Source organism: Podarcis erhardii (assembly GCF_964252035.2).
Source record: "Podarcis erhardii genome assembly, chromosome: 3".
NCBI classification, from domain to species: domain Eukaryota; kingdom Metazoa; phylum Chordata; class Lepidosauria; order Squamata; family Lacertidae; genus Podarcis; species Podarcis erhardii.
Genome location: NC_138507.1, coordinates 722,334 through 741,584, shown reverse-complemented (window position 1 = coordinate 741,584; position 19,251 = coordinate 722,334). Strand labels below are relative to the sequence as shown.

The following is a 19,251-nucleotide window of genomic DNA, read 5'->3' as shown; positions in this document are numbered from 1 at the left end:
TAGGGGACCCTGAGATGTCTGGGACTCCATCTGTTTCTGATGAAACCCCTATAGCAGCCCCTCTACCACAGGTGACACCCAATCCAGAACCGGCAACACCTGTTGTCAGGAGATCAAGTAGAAGTTGTAGGACCCCACAGTACCTGAAAGATTACGTCTGCTGTGCTCACTAGGGGGGGAGGGGTGTTGTGTATTGAGTCAAAGGATTTTATATCTGTATTATTATTGTCTGTATTTGCATTAGGGTAAAGTAACTGCCTTTTGGTTCCAGAGGGTACAGCTACTATTGGTTCATTTAAGCTGCTGTATTTGGATCCTCTGTCTTATTGGTTGCCTCCAAAAGGCAGGACTGTGATTGCCTGATATTGTTCCCTCCAAAATGTATCCTTTCTAGCTAGTTCCCTGTCCCTATAAATGTAGCTCTCCCCTCCTCAGGTCTCAGTCTTGTTGCTTTAATAAAGAAGTGTTACTAGAGAACTGTCTCCAGCATATTGTGTCAAGAGAGCTGAAATCACAAACCCCACGTCACAACAACTGGCATATAGAAAAACCTTTTATTTCAAGGTTGTTGGTTTAAAAAGAAGAACATTCAAAAGCATGCATGCCTAGGTCAACCATTCCCTGGGTTCAGGTTTCCGGACCATATTGTGGGTAAGGAAGGGCCAGCAGCGCGCCTCGAGGGCGAGGGGCTGGAGCCCCGAGGAAGGCCGCCGGCTGCCTTTCGTGGTCGCGGAGGGGCCCGGCAGGGAAGGCGGCGCCTGGCCGGGCCAGGAACCGAGCGGCGCTGATCCCGCGGAAAGGACTTGGGCCGCCGCCGCCTCGCAGCAGCAGCAGCAGCGCGCCCAGGGCCAAGCAGCCGCCTCCCGGCCCTCAGCCTCCTTCTCCCCGGAAGTGAGGCCTCGACGCAATTCCGCGGCCGCTCTGCCCTTTCCCGCTCTTCGCTCGCTGCGCAGGCGCCCCGGAAGCCCCGCCCCTACCTCGTCACTGGGCGTCGCCCCGTCGCCCCGCCCCTGCCCGCCTTCGCTCGCTCGCGCGTGCGCGCGCCGTCTCCGCCTCATCCCGGAGCCTCTGCCGCCGTCATGGCTGACAACGCCGCCGCCGCCGCCGCCGCCGCCGGCCTGGAGAACCACCGCTTCAAGAGCTTCAAGAACAAGGGCCGAGACGTGGAGGTGGGTGCCGGGCGGCCGGGCCGGGAGAAGCCGCTCTGCGTAGGCCGCATCCTGCCTCGTGCGGGGACGGCGCCCCGCCGGGATCCCGCTTCTCCGGCCGCCTCCCTGCCTGCCTGCCTGCCTGCCTGCCTGCCTGCCGGGGCGGCGCGGCGCCCTTTGGCGGGACCCCCGGCGCCGAGGCTCCCTGAGGCGGAGGGCGGGCAGCGGGGCGGCCGGGAGCCCTTTGTGCTTCTGCGCCCCCCCCCCCGTGGCCCCGGGCAGCCTGTCGGAGACGGAGCGAGGGCTCGGCCGGGTCCCTCTGGCCTCTTTGTCCTTCGCTCTCGCCGGGGACGCCGCCTCCGGGCGCGGGGATCCTGACAGCCAGTTTGCACCTCCGCGGATCTCCCCTCGAGCTCGGCCCCATCCTCCCTGGAACTTTGGGCAGATGCATCCATGTCCTTTCCCATGTGTTGGTTTTGACAGGCGCCTCCCCCCCCCCCCTCCCGAATAGCCGTGTTTACTCCTAGCTGGGCTACGGGTCAGTTAGTGCCCAAATAACCCAGATACAGTAACTGTATTTTGAAGACCGGTGCTATTGCTGCCTCCAAATAGCACCCCCCCCCGGGCTCCAGTGGTTGTCCATAATCACCTACAAATGTGGAAGTGAAGAACAACCCATTCTGTCTCCCTGTTAAACGCTCTATTTCCAATATGCAGGATTGATAGGAGCCTTGCATGTTATCATCACTGACATTTAATGGGAACTCCTTTGTTTAGCCCTGTAGGCCTCCACCCAGCTGCAGGTTGGAGTATCCAAATGTACCTGGATTTGTTTATAGGGACACAATATATAATGAAAAAGATAATGGTTTTCTTGCTTAGGCTGCCATTGTATGCATACATATCAGATAATTTAATGGGGGTCTTCTACTTTTAGTAACCATGCAGAGCATTGTATTGTTAGTTTTGTGATTCTAAGTAGCAGCTAGTTTACAAGATGGTCACTTTGAGGAAGAGATGGAATAGTAACAACAACTATAGGACCTATTGCCCTAAATGTCAGTGCTTCCCTTCCAACCTGCCTTTGGGTTGTTAACTGTGGATCCAGTTGGCATGCAGCTCAATTTGGTTGCTGGTTCTCCAATTGCTGCTCCCTATAAAAGAGAAGCAATTGCAAGGGTACAGACACACTGTACTATTTTTTAAAATTATAGCAGATCAGTGGTAGTGTTTTTTCTTTGATAACATAGGTGTAGTGTGGCCCAAAGGGAATCTTTTCTTCTAAGCCAAGTGATATTGTGGGGAAGGGGCCCCTATTCCACCTTACAAGGGCTCTGGAGAGCCTAAATACGGTCAATGTGGATTGGAGCTATGTTCTAATATACTGTCTATTCTATATGGTCCTGAAAGACCTACATTGGCTCCCAGTACGTTTCCGAGCGCAATTCAAAGTGTTGGCGCTGACCCTTAAAGCCCTAAATGGCCTTGGCCCAGTATACCTGAAGGAGCATCTCCACCTGCATTGCTCAGCCTGGACACTGAGGTCCAGCTCCGAGAGCCTTCTGGCAGTTCCCTCCCTGCAAGAAGCAAAGTTACAGGGAACCAGGCAGAGGGCCTTCTCGGTAGTGGCACCTGCCCTGTGGAGTGCCCTCCCATCAGATGTCAAAGAAACAAACAACAATAATCTGATTTTAGAACACACCTGAAGGCAGCCCTGTATAGGGAAGCTTTTTATATTTGATGAATCATTTTATTTTAATATTCTGCTGGAGGCCACCCAGAGTGGCCAGGGAAACCTAGCCAGATGGGTGGGGTATAAATAAATTATTATTATTATTATTATTTATTAGAAAGAGGGTGCAACGCACCTTCTCTATCATTTCATCTGTCCTGGGTTTGTGCACTTGTCAGTATGTTGGGAATTGAATACACAAGGATTAGGAGACAATATACAGTGTGCAATACCATTTCCCCCATAGTCCTTGAGAACGAACGAGAACGCTTCTATCCATTTCCTACCATTGGCGTTAGCAGGGTTACCAAGACACTCTTTGTTCAATGAAGCCAGACTGAACAGCATCTAGGCTATTTTGCTTTGATTAGTGGTCCCTGCTCCTGCCAACCTAGCAGTTCGAAAGCACATCAAAGTGCAAGTAGATAAATAGATACCGCTCCGGCGGGAAGGTAAACGGCGTTTCTGTGCGCTGCTCTGGTTCGCCAGAAGCGGCTTAGTCATGCTGACCACATGACCCGGAAGCTGTACGCCGGCTCCCTCGGCCAATAGAGCGAGATGAGCGCTGCAACCCCAGAGTCGGCCATGACTGGACCTAATGGTCAGGGGTCCCTTTACCTTTTACCTAGTGGTGAGCACCTTATTTTGTGAGTATCATAACACCATACGTGTTGAAGGCAAGAACTTGTAATAGTTCTCATGTGGTACTAGCAGAGTGCATTTCTAGTAGGCTTAAGTTCTTGGCTATTTTAAATCTCAAAAACCTAGTTCTTACAATCAGTAGATGAGATGGCGAGCTTATTCCTGGAAGGTCAGGCTATTGAAATGAATTGGACAGCAGCAGGAGTGTAGGTGGCACCAGGCACACAGTGAGGACAACCAGACACACAAGGGCACATAATTGTGATTTTTGCATGGTTATTTGGGTGGCAAAGAAAGCTTCCTTTGCTACCTCAATTGCATGCTAAAATTCTAGGCAAGTTTTTCCAACTGGTGGGAGGATTGTTCTATATCTCAACAAATGGGATAATCGAACCCTTGGGCACATTATGATGCATTTGCTGGGCACTTTGATAACATTGGTTGCCTTCATAGGAACTTGAACACCACGGTTGTGACAGGTCCAAATAATGTGATAAACATGTCAGCTTGTCCAATTCCAGCTTGGTGATGTGTACAAGGTACTTGAAAATGACTTGCCCAAATGACAACATGCCCCCTTGACCCTTGCCCATCTTGCCAATTTCAACCTAGCTGAAGGGAGCTGACAAGGTGTGTTCACGATATGGCCAATGCTCTTTTAAGGTATGGAGAAAGATGTGGGAGTGCATCCACTCCTAAAGAAATGCGACTTGGACCCTGTGGGTTTTCGACAACTACTAACTTCTTAGGATGGGTACTTAAGAGGTGACAGCTCTTACATGACATAAGATCAAAGGCATCTTATGTAAACTCCTTAGAGGTTCTGATGATTAAGCAGCATATAAATCCTGTTCATAAATACACTTGTAACTTGGTTCTTGAATGAAATCCATTCCAGAAGTCCGTTTGACTTCAGAAAACATTTGGAAACCAAGGCACGGCTTCCGATTGGCTACAGGACGTTCAGCTTCCAAAAAACGTTAGCAAACCGTAACACTCACTTTTGTGTTTGTGGTGTTCGGGAGCCAAAACGTTTGAGTCACAAGGCATTCGAGAATCAAGGTACGACTGTAAATCCTTCCCAGTCTGGGTGTGGGACTGGACTTGGTTGCTCTTGATGAATGGTATCACACCGTTGTTTCTGCTTGATATCTCAGCAGCTTTTAACACAGTGGTTTTCACAGTTTTGTTCTTTGGGCCATGCTCTGAGAATAAAAATGTGCTCATGTCACACCAAATTTTTAATTGATATGAAATACATTGGGAAACAAAGAGAAACAATTCCAGCTCTAGGGAATAGCATTGTGTGACTACAGAATCATAGAACTGTAGAGTTGGAAGGGACCACCAGGGTCATAGAATCATAGAATCATAGAGTTGGAAGAGACCACAAGGGCCATCGAGTCCAACCCCCTGCCAAGCAGGAAACACCATCAGAGCACTCCTGACATATGGTTGTCAAGCCTCTGCTTAAAGACCTCCAAAGAAGGAGACTCCACCACACTCCTTGGCAGCAAATTCCACTGTCGAACAGCTCTTACTGTCAGGAAGTTTCTTCCTAATGTTTAGGTGGAATCTTCTTTCTTGTGGTTTGGATCCATTGCTCCGTGTCCGCTTCTCTGGAGCAGCAGAAAACAACCTTTCTCCCTCCTCTATGTGACATCCTTTTATATATTTGAACATGGCTATCATATCACCCCTTAACCTCCTCTTCTCCAGGCTAAACATGCCCAGCTCCTTTAGCCGTTCCTCATAAGGCATCGTTTCCAGGCCTTTGACCATTTTGGTTGCCCTCCTCTGGACACGTTCCAGTTTGTCAGTGTCCTTCTTGAACTGTGGTGCCCAGAACTGGACACAGTACTCCAGGTGAGGTCTGACCAGAGCAGAATACAGTGGCACTATTACTTCCCTTGATCTAGATGCTATACTCCTATTGATGCAGCCCAGAATTGCATTGGCTTTTTTAGCTGCTGCGTCACACTGTTGGCTCATGTCAAGTTTGTGGTCAACCAAGACTCCTAGATCCTTTTCACATGTACTGCTCTCAAGCCAGGTGTCACCCATCTTGTATTTGTGCCTCTCATTTTTTTTGCCCAAGTGCAATACTTTACATTTCTCCCTATTAAAATTCATCTTGTTTGTTTTGGCCCAGTTCCCTAATCTGTCAAGGTCGTTTTGAAGTTTGATCCTGTCCTCTGGGGTGTTAGCCACCCCTTCCAGTTTGGTGTCATCTGCAAATTTGATCAGGATGCCCTTGAGTCCATCATCCAAGTCGTTGATAAAGATGTTGAATAAGACCGGGCCCAAGACAGAACCCTGTGGCACCCCACTAATCACTCTTCTCCAGGATGAAGAGGAACCATTGATGAGCACCCTTTGGGTTCGGTCAGTCAGCCAGTTACAAATCCACTGAGTGGTAGCATAGTCAAGTCCGCATTTTACCAGCTTCTTTACAAGAATATCATGGGGCACCTTGTCAAATGCCTTGCTGAAATCAAGGTAGGCTACATCCACTGCGTTCCCTTCATCTACCAGGCTTGTAATTCTTTCAAAAAACGAAATCAGGTTAGTCTGACATGACTTATTTTTCAGAAATCCATGCTGACTATTGGTGATCACAGCATTCCTTTCTAGGTGCTCACAGACTGTTTGCTTAATGATATGCTCCAGAATCTTCCCTGGTATTGATGTCAGACTGACTGGGCGGTAATTATTTGGGTCCTCTCTTTTCCCCTTTTTGAAAATAGGGACAACATTTGCCCTCCTCCAGTCTGCCGGGACTTCGCCTGTTCTCCACGAATTCTCAAAGATGACTGCCAGTGGTTCTGAGATCACATCTGCCAGTTCTTTTAATACTCTTGGATCTCACTTTGGCTTTGAGGTTCTAAATCTTGGGTCATCTTGTTCAACCCCCTGCACTTGTACTGTGGGGTGCTGCAGGGAACCATCTTGTCCCCTATGCTTTTAAGCATCTTTACGAAGCTGTTAGAGTGGATAGCAGGAGATCTGAAACATGGTGTCATCAGTATACAGTTCTCTGTGACATCTGAATCAGGTGGGGCTGAGCAGATCCCGAACTAGGAGCTGAATGGTAGAATGGATGAGGGACACTAAACTGATACTGAATTTTGAGGCCCTCTTGGTTCTCAGATTTGGAAATTGATCCCTTTGACCTGAGTGGGAAGCTTCAGCTAGTACAAAATGCTGTGGCTAGGCTGCTAATTGGTGACCCATACGGCAAGCATATAATACCTGCCTTGAAGAAGAGACATTGGTTTCCAATCTGCTACGTAACCAAGTTCAAGGTATTGTTACTGCCCATGTAGCTCATCCGTGTAGCGCTAAGCAACCTGGAACCTGGTTATTTGAGATTGCACCTTTACAATTCTGAGTTGGAAGGGCGCCAAAGGATCATCTAGTCCAGCCTCCTGCAATGCAGGAATCTCAGCCTCCCCATATGAACCAGCCCTTCCACTAATATCCTTTGATAAGCTCATGCTGGTGGTTCTATAGCCTTTTCTGACCCATCTGCTGTCAGTCACAAGAAGGATGTATAGCTCCTGCTTGACTGAATAGCTTCCCCTCCAAGATCCAACAAGCATCTTTACTGGTGTGTTTCCACTGGCATTTAGTGCCTTTTTTTTATTCACACAAGCATAGCTTGCATACATACAACATTCTGTTGTACATATTTATGAGTGTTTTTAATGGCATTTAATTATGTTGTACACTGCTTTGATACTTCTTTGGCGATCACTTGTAGCCGAGTAAGATTGTGTTTCATAAACATGGTTTAACAATGAGTTCGTAAGTGACTGTGGAGGCCAATTCTGAATCGAGTGAAAAACAACATAGATATCTTGTACAGGCCACAACTGTTTGATGTGGGGGTTCAGTTCCCAGCCCCTGTGCGCATTAACAGAGTGCGTATAAGAGCCTCCACTCCCATTCCACCCTGCCTCCATTATGCCCGCTTCTGGATTCAAAAGGACCCACTTGTTGGCGATCGCACAACAATTGGACATGCCTAAAATGGTCACTGTCTGTCATTGACCTAAGGTACTCCTTGCGAAATGCAGCAATTGTAGATGTACAGAATGTGTCCTCAAGACAAATGTATATAATGCCATTATATTTGTGGTAGTATTCTCAGTTTCTTCATAATTCCTAAAACTGAATTTGCTCATCATCCAACCATTGGGTTGATATTTTCTTTATGCCATCCACCACAACTCCCAAAATTTTTTTCTAGGTAGTCACTGTCCTGGGTAGCCATTTTGTTTCCCATCCACCTTCACACTTTGGAATTTCACCTATTCAGGGATGGCAGTTTCCTGTGAAAAACTAGCTTTAGTTTCTTATTAAAAGTAAAGGGACCCCTGACCATTAAGTCCAGTCGCGGACGACTCTGGGGTTGCGGCGCTCATCTCGCTTTACTGGCCAAGGGAGCTGGTGTGCAGCTTCCAGGTCATGTGGCCAGCATGACTAAGCCGCTTCTGGCAAACCAGAGCAGCGCACGGAAACGTCATTTACCTTCCCGCCGGAGCGGTACCTATCTATCTACTTGCACTTTGATGTACTTTCGAAGTGCGAGGTTGGCAGGAGCAGGGACCGAGCAACGGGAGCTCACCCCGTCGTGGGGATTCGAATCGCCGACCTTCTGATCGGCAAGCCCTAGGCTCTGTGGTTTAACCCAGGCTCTTATTAGTTACACAGGAAACCAATATAAATATAAAATACACTATTGTAATTAGACAATGCAATTTCGGCCATGGTGGTTTTAAAGTTTTTTTGTTTTGTTTTGGGTTTTTTTAAGCCTCAGCTCAGCCTATGTGCTCAGGTTGAACAGTTGTTAGTCCTTGGACCAGATCTGGCTCACCAGGAAGTGCCACATGGTTCTATTGCATACCAGCTCAAGAGGATAAATAAAATTGTAGATGGATGAACAGTATTTGTAGCACTGCGATTGGGAAGCAAGACATGAGGAATGAGGGAAGGATAGAATGGGGATTTGGCACTACAGTGGTACCTTCGTTCTCAAACTTAATCCGTTCCGGAAGTCTGTTCCAAAACCAAAGTGTTCTAAAACCAAGGCGCGCCTTCCCATAGAAAGCAAAATGGATTAATCCATTCCAGACATTTAAAAACAATCCCTAAAACAGCAATTTAGCATGAATTTTACTATCCAACAAGATCATTAGCCCATCCATCAATCAGTATGCAGATGATACGCAGCTCCACCTCTCTTTCAAATCAGAACCAGTGAAGGCGGTGAAGGTCCTCTGTGAGTGCCTGGAGGCAGTTGGAAGATGGACGGTGTCTAATGGATTGAGGTTGAATCCTGACAAGACTGAAGTACTGTTTTGGGGGGACAGGGGGTGGGCTGGTGTGGAGGACTCCCTGGTCCTGAATGGGGTAACTGTGCCCCTGAAGGACCAGGTGTGCAGCCTGGGAGTCATTTTGGACTCACAGCTGTCCATGGAGGCGCAGGTCAATTCTGTATCCAGGGCAGCTGTCTACCAGATCCACCTGGTATGCAGGCTACATGCCTACCCTACATGCCCGCGGACTATCTCGCCAGAGTAGTGCATGCTCTAGTTATCTCCCGCTTAGACAACTGCGATGCACTCTACATGGGGCTACCCTTGAAGGTGACCTGGAAACTACAACTAATCCAGAATGCAGCAGCTAGACTGGTGACTGGGGGTGGCCGCCGAGACCATATAACACCGGTCTTGAAAGACCTACATTGGTTCCCAGTACGTTTCTTAGCACAATTCAAAGTGTTGGTGTTGATGTTTAAAGCCCTAAACGGCCTCGGCCCAGTATACCTGAAGGAGCGTCTCCACCCCCATCGTTCTGCCCGGATGCTGAGGTCCAGTGCCGAGGGCCTTCTGGCGGTTCCCTCATTGCGAGAAGCAAAGCTACAGGGAACCAGGCAGAGGGCCTTCTCGGTAGTGGCGCCCGCCCTGTGGAACGCCCTCCCATCAGATGTCAAAGAGATAAAGAACTACCTGACATTCAGAAGACATCTTAAGGCAGCCCTGTTCAGGGGAGTTTTTAATGTGTGACATCTTAGTGTATTTTTGCTCTTTGTGGAAGCCACCCAGAGTGGCTGGGGAAACCCAGCCAGATGGGCGGGGTACAAATAATAAATTATTATTATTATTATTAAATGAAAGCAATAAATAATGTACTGTAGTCACACAATCAATCAGTAGCTGAACTGGGTTCCACACAGTCACTTTACCTAGCACTTCTCATCGCTTCACCTGCCCAGATGTGGCATAGGCGGCAAATCCCCAAGTCTTACAGATAGTTCCCCTTTCTGGGCTCACAGATAAGGATAGCATGAAAGCAAGCCCATTAGCTTATATCAAAGCAAGTGCTTATAAACCTATACAAGCTCATTGCTACAAGACTTGCCAATTCATTGTGGGGTTATCTTGATTACCAAGATGGCATTAGTAAAGCTCCTAGACAGTTCACCTTTGGTTGAACACAATTTGCTTTTAAAAAATTAGCCTGTCTTATTTTTCATTTTTGCACAAGTTAAAACCAATCCAAGTACAGATCTATGAGGTATGATACAGTCATACCTCGGGATAAATACGCTTCAGGATAAGTATTTCTGGGTTGCGCGTTACTTCCGGGTTTCGTCGCATGCACATGTGCAGACGGTCAAAATGATGTCACGCGCATGTGCGGAAGCGGCAAAACGCGAGACGCACAGTCGGGTCTTACATTTTGTTCAGGATGCGAACGGGGCTCCGGAACAGATCCCGTTCGCATCCCGAGGTACCACTGTACACTCCTTTATTTTGAGAATGGTTTAATCCTGGCATTTGCCTTTTAGTTAACTAGCTCTTAACCACTTATTCTTGGTTTGTTTATTTATACAAAACTTTATGGATACATTGTGGCCCTCTGGTAAACCTCTTAGAAAGGTCCCTTAAATGATGGGTTATAAAGCTGCTAAATTAACTAGAGTTTGTTTTAAACCTGGCCCAAACAGAATGCTATTTGAGAATGCTAAGGAGAAGAAAAATGAGCAGAATTTTAAAAAACACATGAAACTTTGTGGGAAGGCCAGGGAAGAGGGAGCATGAGAGTTTGTGCTTTGCTTGGGCTTATTCAGTACAGTGCTAAAACCATGGTTTAGCATTATGCACAAATGTGGTCAATATAAAGTTATTCTATACCTAAATATATATATATATAAAAATAATTATCAATATAAATTGTAGTCAGACAAATCATAAAACATGGAACATATGTTAATCAAATTAGGCTTTCATCTATCATAGAGTAAACAATAGAAACTATTATTTTTAACTACAAAACTCAGTAAGCATGAAGTTCACAAATCAGCTCAAGACAAAACTACTAGTATAAATAGTACAGGCCCTTTACTAAAAGAAAAGGTTTTATTGTGAACATGTGTGGGGAAAGTTTTTCAGGTCAAGGGCCACATCACCCTAGTGGAAAGATGTCAGATGAATTTCAGGACCAAGACAAAGCTATTTCCCATGTGAGCAGGCATAGACGTAATTCTTAGTAACTCCACTCAAGTTTTATCTTCCATTTTCTCCACAGACATTTCTAATAAAGTTTGCTTTACTCTACAAAAGGCAAAAGAAGTTAATAATCTCAGAAAAAGAATAGAAATAATAGCACTGCACAGTTGAACTCTAAGCACTGCCTTAAAGCTATTTAAAGCCTCAAATTTTGAAATGCAATTGCAGCCTAATAATTGCATGCATGTGATTGCAAAATGTGTGGACACTTTTTGCATAAGAAGAGCCTTTTCTCATAATAAGAGCCTGCTGGATTAGGCCAATAATCCATCCAGCCCAGCATCCTGTTCTCACAGTGGCCAACCAAAAGCTTGCAGGAGACATGTAAGCAGGACATGAACATAAGCCCTCTTTCCTCAGGTGGTTTCCAGCAGCTGGCACTCAGAGCAGCAATTGCACATAATGCACAGCATCCACATCTTTCCCTCTGTCAGCTGCTCCTTGCTGAACAGCTGATGGGGAGGAAGGAACCAAGGGGAGAAGGTTGTGTTGGGCCGATGGGTTGAAGTTTATTCACTCCTTTGTTAAATCCATTTTTAAGAATATTTAAATGGAGGGAATTAAAAGACAACATATATAAGCAAAACCAGAAATAGCATATATATACACACACTTATACTGAATGACAGCAGAATAATAAATATTTTCATCCAAATCAATTGCTGCTGCACAGTTAAATTTTCTTATCCATATAGCTGATGTGATAACACGCATGCGCGCGCACACACACATATATTGAATTAATTACGGTTCTGTTCCCCAGAGGAAGGTTTCTATTAAAACACATCAGACAGTTGATCTTTTTATTAAAGTTCTTCATATATTTTGACAACATTTTGAAGCTTGTCTCTCTCTTCTGTATTGTTTTTTGATGCTGGCCTCTTCTTTCTTTTGAAGTGAATGTTTACCACCTCATCTCCTTTTGTGTGAACCAAATGTAATTTCCCAAAACAATGGTTCAGATGTGTGTAATCTCTCCAGCAAATTTCCTAGAATTATTCTACAATTTTTCTGTTGTCCTGCAGTGCTACATTTTGCATGTCTTTTTTCACCGTTCAGCATTAATTTGCAAGAAAGACCAAACAAGAAGCTCCATTGCTGCGATTGGTGTGTTATGATGTCAGCTGTGCCACTTTCCCTTGAGGTGGTGTGCGGATGGCAAACGCAGGCACAGCATCGCTGGGATGTGTGTACTGAGCCCTTCCCACATGCAAAAATTCTCCTTGAAATTTCCTCAGCTATTTATTCTCTCGGTGAATGTTGCTTTTGGAATCACTGCAGAAAAACAACTTAAGCAAAATAGTTTTTGGGAGGAGAAAATGATGGCATTAGGGATGGTTGTGGTATTCCTTCCCACCCATGTTTTACTTTAAATGGTCTCCTCACTCTGCCTTGTAGAAAATTAGTATGACACATCTCATAATCAGTGGAATAAAGTTCTGTAACATCTAGCCTGGTGTATAGTTGTAGGTTCCCTAAAATTGGTTAAAGAGAGTTAAACTGAATCATCATAGGCTTTGGTACTATTGCTTCATTTGTGTGTTGTATGTTTCTGTTTTTCTCTTCTACAGACTATGCGAAGACATAGAAATGAGGTGACAATTGAACTTAGAAAGGTGAGTATATCACTTTTATTTGTTTATGCTTTGTTTAAAGCGCCCATGAGAGGTTTCAGCTATGGAGGTTCATGTGCGACTTGGGAGAGCGCTGAAAAGATTGTGTCCTCACCAGATACTATTATGTCATGTGTCTACAAGGAAAGCATCAAGTACATTATTGTGTCCAGATTTCTGAATCTGGCAGAGCAACAGTTTGTTTTTTGTAAGACATTCTGCCAGAGTTCCATTATGTTCTCCCCATTTTTAATTTGCTTTTGAGACTTTACTTCCTTTGTCTGTGGTTGTCTGTGCTTGAAGGTGTCCTTGATGGTGCCTTTCCTCTTTCTCAGAAGAACACCACCCACAACTAAGGCCCAAAACCTCTTAAGCCTATGAACAATGTTTCACTGGGTCAGGCTTCTGAAAGAAAGAGCTGGAACTGTTTGGTTATACAGTGGTACCTCGGGTTACAGATGCTTCGGGTTACAGATGCTTCAGGTTACAGACTCCACTAACCCAGAAATAGTACCTCAGGTTAAGAACTTTGCTTCAGGATGAGAACAGAAATTGCGCGGCGGCAGCGGAAGGCCCCATTAGCTAAAGTGGTGCTTCAGGTTAACAACAGTTTCAGGTTAAGAACAGACCTCCGAAACGAATTAAGTTCTTAACCCAAGGTACCACTGTAATCCTGTACACACTTTCCTGAGAGTAAATCCTGTTGAATGCAGTGGGGTGTACTTCTGAGTAGATATGTTTAGGATTGTACTGTGAGTAGTTCCTAAATAAACATGAATTAGTGAAGCAGTTTGCTAAGTACAAAGAATAGTGAATGCTGTAGTGCTTCACTAATTCATGTTTATTTAGGAACTACTCACTGTACAATCCTAAACATATCTACTCAGTTTCAGTATGTTTGCTTACACAGGATTAAGATACATAGTATTGGTATCTGAGTTTGAAATACTCCTGCTCATAACTAAATTTAAATGTGTTTTTCATTATTAATAGTTTTAAATATGAATATCTAGTAAAGAATTTGTTTTCAAGAGACTATGTACTAGAGGTCAGCAGTTGGAGGCATCTGGGCCAAAGCTCTTGTCCTGAGAGGGTACCTTGCGGTCTCTGAAATTGTCAGTCAGAGGCAAAAAAAGGTGTTGAATGAGTGCCAATTGTAGCAACATAATTTGCGATCAGACATTGGGGTTTGGGCTTTGGCCCTCTATCACTGAGTCCATTCTCAAAATGTCCCAACAGAAAATCTAATTGCTTATCAAACAAAGATCAGTTAGTTGATTAGGTAGCCCATCTAGGAGAACGAAAACTCTGATCCTAACCTTCTGCTGCCTTGCGGGAGATCTTCAGGAGAAGAAAAGGCTAAGGAGTACTAAACCCTACACAAATCTGGAGCAGAGTCCCTAAGATGGTTGGATGGCGCCTTGTTTGCCTCCTTCCAGCAACTCTTGCAGCCAAGCTGGTTCCAGGCGTATAGCTCTGCTGTCCTTTGAACCACATCAGTGGTATTTCCTCCGCGGAGGAGGGAAGCCATGCCTCCATTGGGGAAGGGGTGCAGGGCTTGGAGGATGCAAGGGAGAGCCACAGCACCGAGCATGAACAAAGCGGGGGGGGAGGCAGGTCCCCCTCTGCCCACCCCTCTTTGCGCAGTAGGTTTACACGCAGAGAGGGGAGGCGTAGCATGGGGCTCAAAAGACTGCTCTGCTGGGGAAAGTTTAAGGACCGCCCACCCCCAGATTCTGCTAGCGACTGAGCAGACAAGGAATTGAGTCGATCTGCATTGTGAACGTTTTGGACAGATAATAAAGCCTTGAAGAGACCAACAGGGAGTCTTGCCTGTTTGCTCTTGAGCAACCACACCGGCACACATAACAACCTCCATACACATCTCCTAGTCTTGCACCCCGAGGAGGTCACTTCAGTGTTGCTAACACAGCAGTTTGACTTCACCCCCAAAGGTGCACTCCATTGTCTCTCAAGACAAACGGATGCCAACAAGTTGACCAGTTAGTTGAATTATATTGATTTAGGACTCATTTGAGACCAAAGTTTTCTTTCCCACTATACTTCATAAATTAACATAGTAGTACTGAAAATCTCTCTCACCAATCTATTGCTCTGTATAGCTATTTCAGTTTAGTGTAAAAATACTATTGACTGCACTGCCTATTTTGGTCTCATACAAATTGTTTACATTTTTTCTTTATATCCATGTATATGTTTGTATTTGACAGTACAGTCCTATACATTTTGCTCAGAAGTAAGTCCCATTGAGTTTAGTGCTGCCTTCTCCCAGGTAAGTGTGTATGGGCAGCCTGAGCGTACGCATCTGACAATGTGGGTAGACTCGTAATCTGGTGAACCGGGTTCGCGTCTCCGCTCCTCCACACGGAGCTGCTGGGTGACCTTGGGCTAGTCACACTTCTCTGAAGTCTCTCAGCCCCACTCACCTCACAGAGTGTTTGTTGTGGGGGAGGAGGGGAAAGGAGAATGTTAGTCGCTTTGAGACTCGTTCGGGTAGTGATAAAGCGGGATATCAAATCCAAACTCCTCCTCCTCAATAACTCTGCTCATCTAGAAGGGGCCGCAGGATTCATTTGTGTATTTAAATGGATTTAATATATGGAGAAACAATTTACATTGTTACAATTAACAAATTATCAGTTGCAAGTGTCTCTCTGTTTATAGCCTGTTAGTAGCGGTCAACCTATTCTGAAAGAGGTTGCACTGCCCTTAAAGAACTGGGTTCAAAATCAGGGGTACGTATTGCGCCAGACTTGTCAGCTGAGGTCCAATAGGCGTCTCTGCCTTGGAGCAGCTTTTATCCGCCTTGGTTCATATTCCAGTTTCAATGATGGGTGGATATGGTCTTGCCACAATTATGCATGCTCTTCTAACCTTACATTTAGATTATTGCAATGCACCATACAGCCCTGAAGCTACAGTTGGACCAAACCAGGGAGAAGCTCTTCTTGGTTGAGGCACCTCAGTTGTAGAATGCCCTTCTCAGAGAGGCCCACCTAGAATTTACCTTATACTCATTCTGGTGCCAGGTGAATACTGTTTTTAAGCGCTGGGGAAATTAAAAACAAAGCAAAAACCCTGTGATTTTACTCTTTTAAGATAATAATACTGCTTAAGTGTTGTGATTTTTTAAAAAAGTAATTTGATTTTATTGTGCTGGAAATGTTTTAGAGAGTGTGTTTTATGATACTACTATTTTATCATACTGTATTTCATTATATTCTACCATTTTATGTTTGTGAGTTACTGTTACTGGTCAGTCCTATAATATTAACATTAGCATTTAAATAAATTAACAGACAAACAAACATTAAAGGCATTCAAATGCACTATCTTGGGTCTTTGTTCTTCAGAATAAAAGAGATGAACATCTTCTGAAAAAAAGAAATGTGCCCCAAGAAGAAAGTTTAGAAGATTCAGATGCTGATGCTGATTTCAAAGCAGTAAGACTGTATCTACATTGATGTGGCATTGATGTGTATGTGGGTCTGTGTGGAATATGTATGGTATATGGTATTTATGCATACATATATACATACATGCCTTTTTCCTGACGGGATTCAAGGCAGTTTACAGATAAAAATCATAGTCACTAAAAATAGAGGATACTGGCATTAAAACAATTAAACACTGAGAGAATTAAAACTACGTACATATATAAAATTATTAAAACCATACAAATAATTAGAATTAAAACAGCACAGCACCAGCCCTTTCAGAAAAACCAGCCAGTTTCCAAAATCCTCTTGGAGCAATAAAAGCTTCCCTTGCACCTGTTGGATACATGGGGTTTGCATGACGATCTCCTTGTTGGGCAAACGTTGTGGGCATGTCTAAAGTTGCAGCGAGCTCCTGGTGAGCCTGGAAAAGGCAAGGGAGGCAGAGAGAGGGGTGGGCGAGGTCTTCAGGGACACTGTAGCTCTGTTCCACTCCCATGATGACAGCTGCCATGCTGTTGAGAATGAGGGTCTTGGGGAAGGAGAGTGTTACCTTGAGGAAGAGAAAGGCATTCCCTTCGAAGGGTAACTCATTCCTTGGGGAAGAACATCTATTCTCTCATGCTGAGCGTACTTCTCTGGTAGGTGCAGGGATTGTGCTAATGAGCAGTGTGGTCCTTAGGAACATGAATAGCAGACTGCTTTCCCTCCACCTAGATAGCCTGGTGCATAGCGCTGGGAAGGAGTCAGTGGTCGTAGTGCATGTTGCACTAAACAAGGGGGAAATATAGTCGCGTGGTCCTGGAAGCCAAATTTAGGTTGGTAGGTAGGATACCTCCAAGGTTCTTTCTCTGAAACGCTACCAGTTCCATGCACAGGGCCAGCTGAGACAGGCGCATCTTTGTGGTTTCAGTGCATGGAGGAGACAATGGTGCCAGGAGGAGCAGTTTGGATTTGTTAGGCTCTGGGGAACATTCTGGGGCAAGCCAGGCCTGTACAAAAGGGATGGTTTCCACCCAAACTGGAATAGAACCAGACTGTTGGCAATTAAAACCAAAACGGTCACAGAGCAGCTTTTAAACTGATTGAGGGGGGACAGCAGACTCTCTGAGGCGACTCTGGTTTGAAACTATCCTCCCTCCGATGACATAACTGATGAAAATTTAAATGGGAGTACAGGGCCCAGGGTAGTAATTGTGAGAGACCAAAACACTGCAAGTTAAAATGCAAGTGCCGAAGACACTTGAAGAGAGACAGACTGTATCCGAGTGTTTAGACACTATTGCTGGAAGCCGCTGAGCCAAGATAGTGAACTGGAGTGCTTGGTCTTAAAGGATGACACTGATATATTTTGCAGAGAACAGTTGATCTATAATAAGAATTGTAACTAAACGAAAATTTGTCTTTTGTTTAAAGCAAAATGTAACACTAGAAGCTATATTACAGGTAAGTTGCTAAACAATATATTATTTCCTTCAGTTGGATTTGTTAATGCTTGACTCCTGAACTTACTGAAATCTATGTGGTGTTGCAGAATGCTACAAGTGACAACCCTATTATCCAACTAAGTGCTGTCCAAGCTGCAAGGTAGGCATCTATTTGTTTTTTGAGGACTAAAGTACAATGAATGCTGTCTTTCCCATCTTTTTTTTTATTCACCACCTTCACTTTAATTTTACAGAAAGCTATTATCAAGTGACAGAAATCCTCCTATTGATGACCTAATAAAATCTGGAATTTTACCAATATTGGTTAAATGTCTAGAAAGGGATGATAAGTAAGTAATGATTCCTTTTTCTCAGTACTTCCTCAGACATAATTTGAATGGTTATCAGCTGAAGGTTGCAGCTAGCTTGCAGTTTTGAACATTGTAACTGGGTATTTACTTTTGATATGCTTCAAACTCTACTGAAGCTTATGTCAACAGTCTGGTTAGGAGCAAGTTCTACAAAGTGTCTTGCAGGTCTGACATAGTCATTCTAGAAGACTGTGTACAAGTTGTGATCCTCCAGGCCAGACACAGCCCACAATCCATATACAGTGGTGCCCCGCAAGACGAACGCCTCGCAAGACGGAAAACCCGCTAGACGAAAGGGTTTTCCGTTTTGGAGGCGCTTCGCTAAACGAATTTCTCTATGGGGTTGCTTCGCAAGACGAAAAAATCTTGCGAGTTCCCGCGGGTTTTTTTTGCTTTTCCCCCCTTTCCTAAGCCGCTTATCAGCTGTTCCGCTGATAAGCCGCTTAACAGCTGATCACTAAAAGCCGCTAGACCGCTAATAGCACTAATCCGCTAAGCTGTCAATGGGCTTGCTTCGCAAGACGAAAAAACCGCTAGACGAAGAGAATCGCGGAACGGATTCTTTTCGTCTTGCGAGGCACCACTGTATTTTGACCTGCCCAGTACTTAAGAACCCTCCTCTGTGTGCATTCTTCCCCTTCCCCACTGTCCAGGAGGCACATGAGGACTGTTTTCAGATTCTAACCTGGGGAAGGGTTCCTCATATTAGCCCAGTCTTTGGGGCAGAAAAACCAAGCCCCCCACCTTTAAAGTCTCTTGAGCTTTGGCTTTTTCCTTCACACTTTTCCTTCTTGTTTTTGTAGAGCACCACTCTTCTATCCTTATTCAGGGGTTGTTCTTTTGTATTATTGTGACTGAATACCGTATTTTTCGCCCTATAGGACGCACTTTTTCCCCTCCAAAAATAAAGGGGAAAGGTGTGTGCGTCCTATGGGGCGAATGCAGGCTTTCGCTGAAGCCTGGAGAGCGAGAGGCGTCTGTGGGCACCGACACCTCTCGCTCTCCAGGCTCCAGGAAGCTATCTGCAAGCCTTGCGCGCCCGGGGGAACCCCCCCCCCGGGCGCGCAAGGCTTGCGGGCAGCAGCCTGCAGCGTGGAGCACGGGGCGCCCTCCAGAGGACGCCCCGTGCTTCGCGCAGGTGTCGGCAAGCCTTGCGCACCGGGGGGGACTCCCCCCGGCGCGCAAGTCTTGCGGGCGGCAGCCTGCAGCGCGGAGCACAGGGCGCCCTCCGGAGGACGCCCGTGCTTCGCGCAGGTGTCCGCAGCCTGCCGCCCGGCGGGCGG

General features: G+C 45.5%; 1 protein-coding gene across 1 annotated transcript in view; it reads left to right on the top strand.

Annotated features, from left to right (window-relative positions):
- The first annotated feature begins 1,026 nt into the window (after positions 1 to 1,026).
- Positions 1,027 to 19,251, top strand: part of KPNA3 (karyopherin subunit alpha 3) — a 34,688-nt gene continuing 16,463 nt past the window's right edge. The window contains exons 1-6 of the mRNA XM_081855586.1: positions 1,027 to 1,169; positions 12,671 to 12,715; positions 16,087 to 16,176; positions 17,587 to 17,616; positions 17,705 to 17,757; positions 17,852 to 17,947. Of these exons, the coding sequence (XP_081711712.1) occupies positions 1,080 to 1,169; positions 12,671 to 12,715; positions 16,087 to 16,176; positions 17,587 to 17,616; positions 17,705 to 17,757; positions 17,852 to 17,947 (404 nt within the window). The 5' untranslated portion in view covers positions 1,027 to 1,079. The remainder of the gene's footprint in view (positions 1,170 to 12,670; positions 12,716 to 16,086; positions 16,177 to 17,586; positions 17,617 to 17,704; positions 17,758 to 17,851; positions 17,948 to 19,251) is intronic.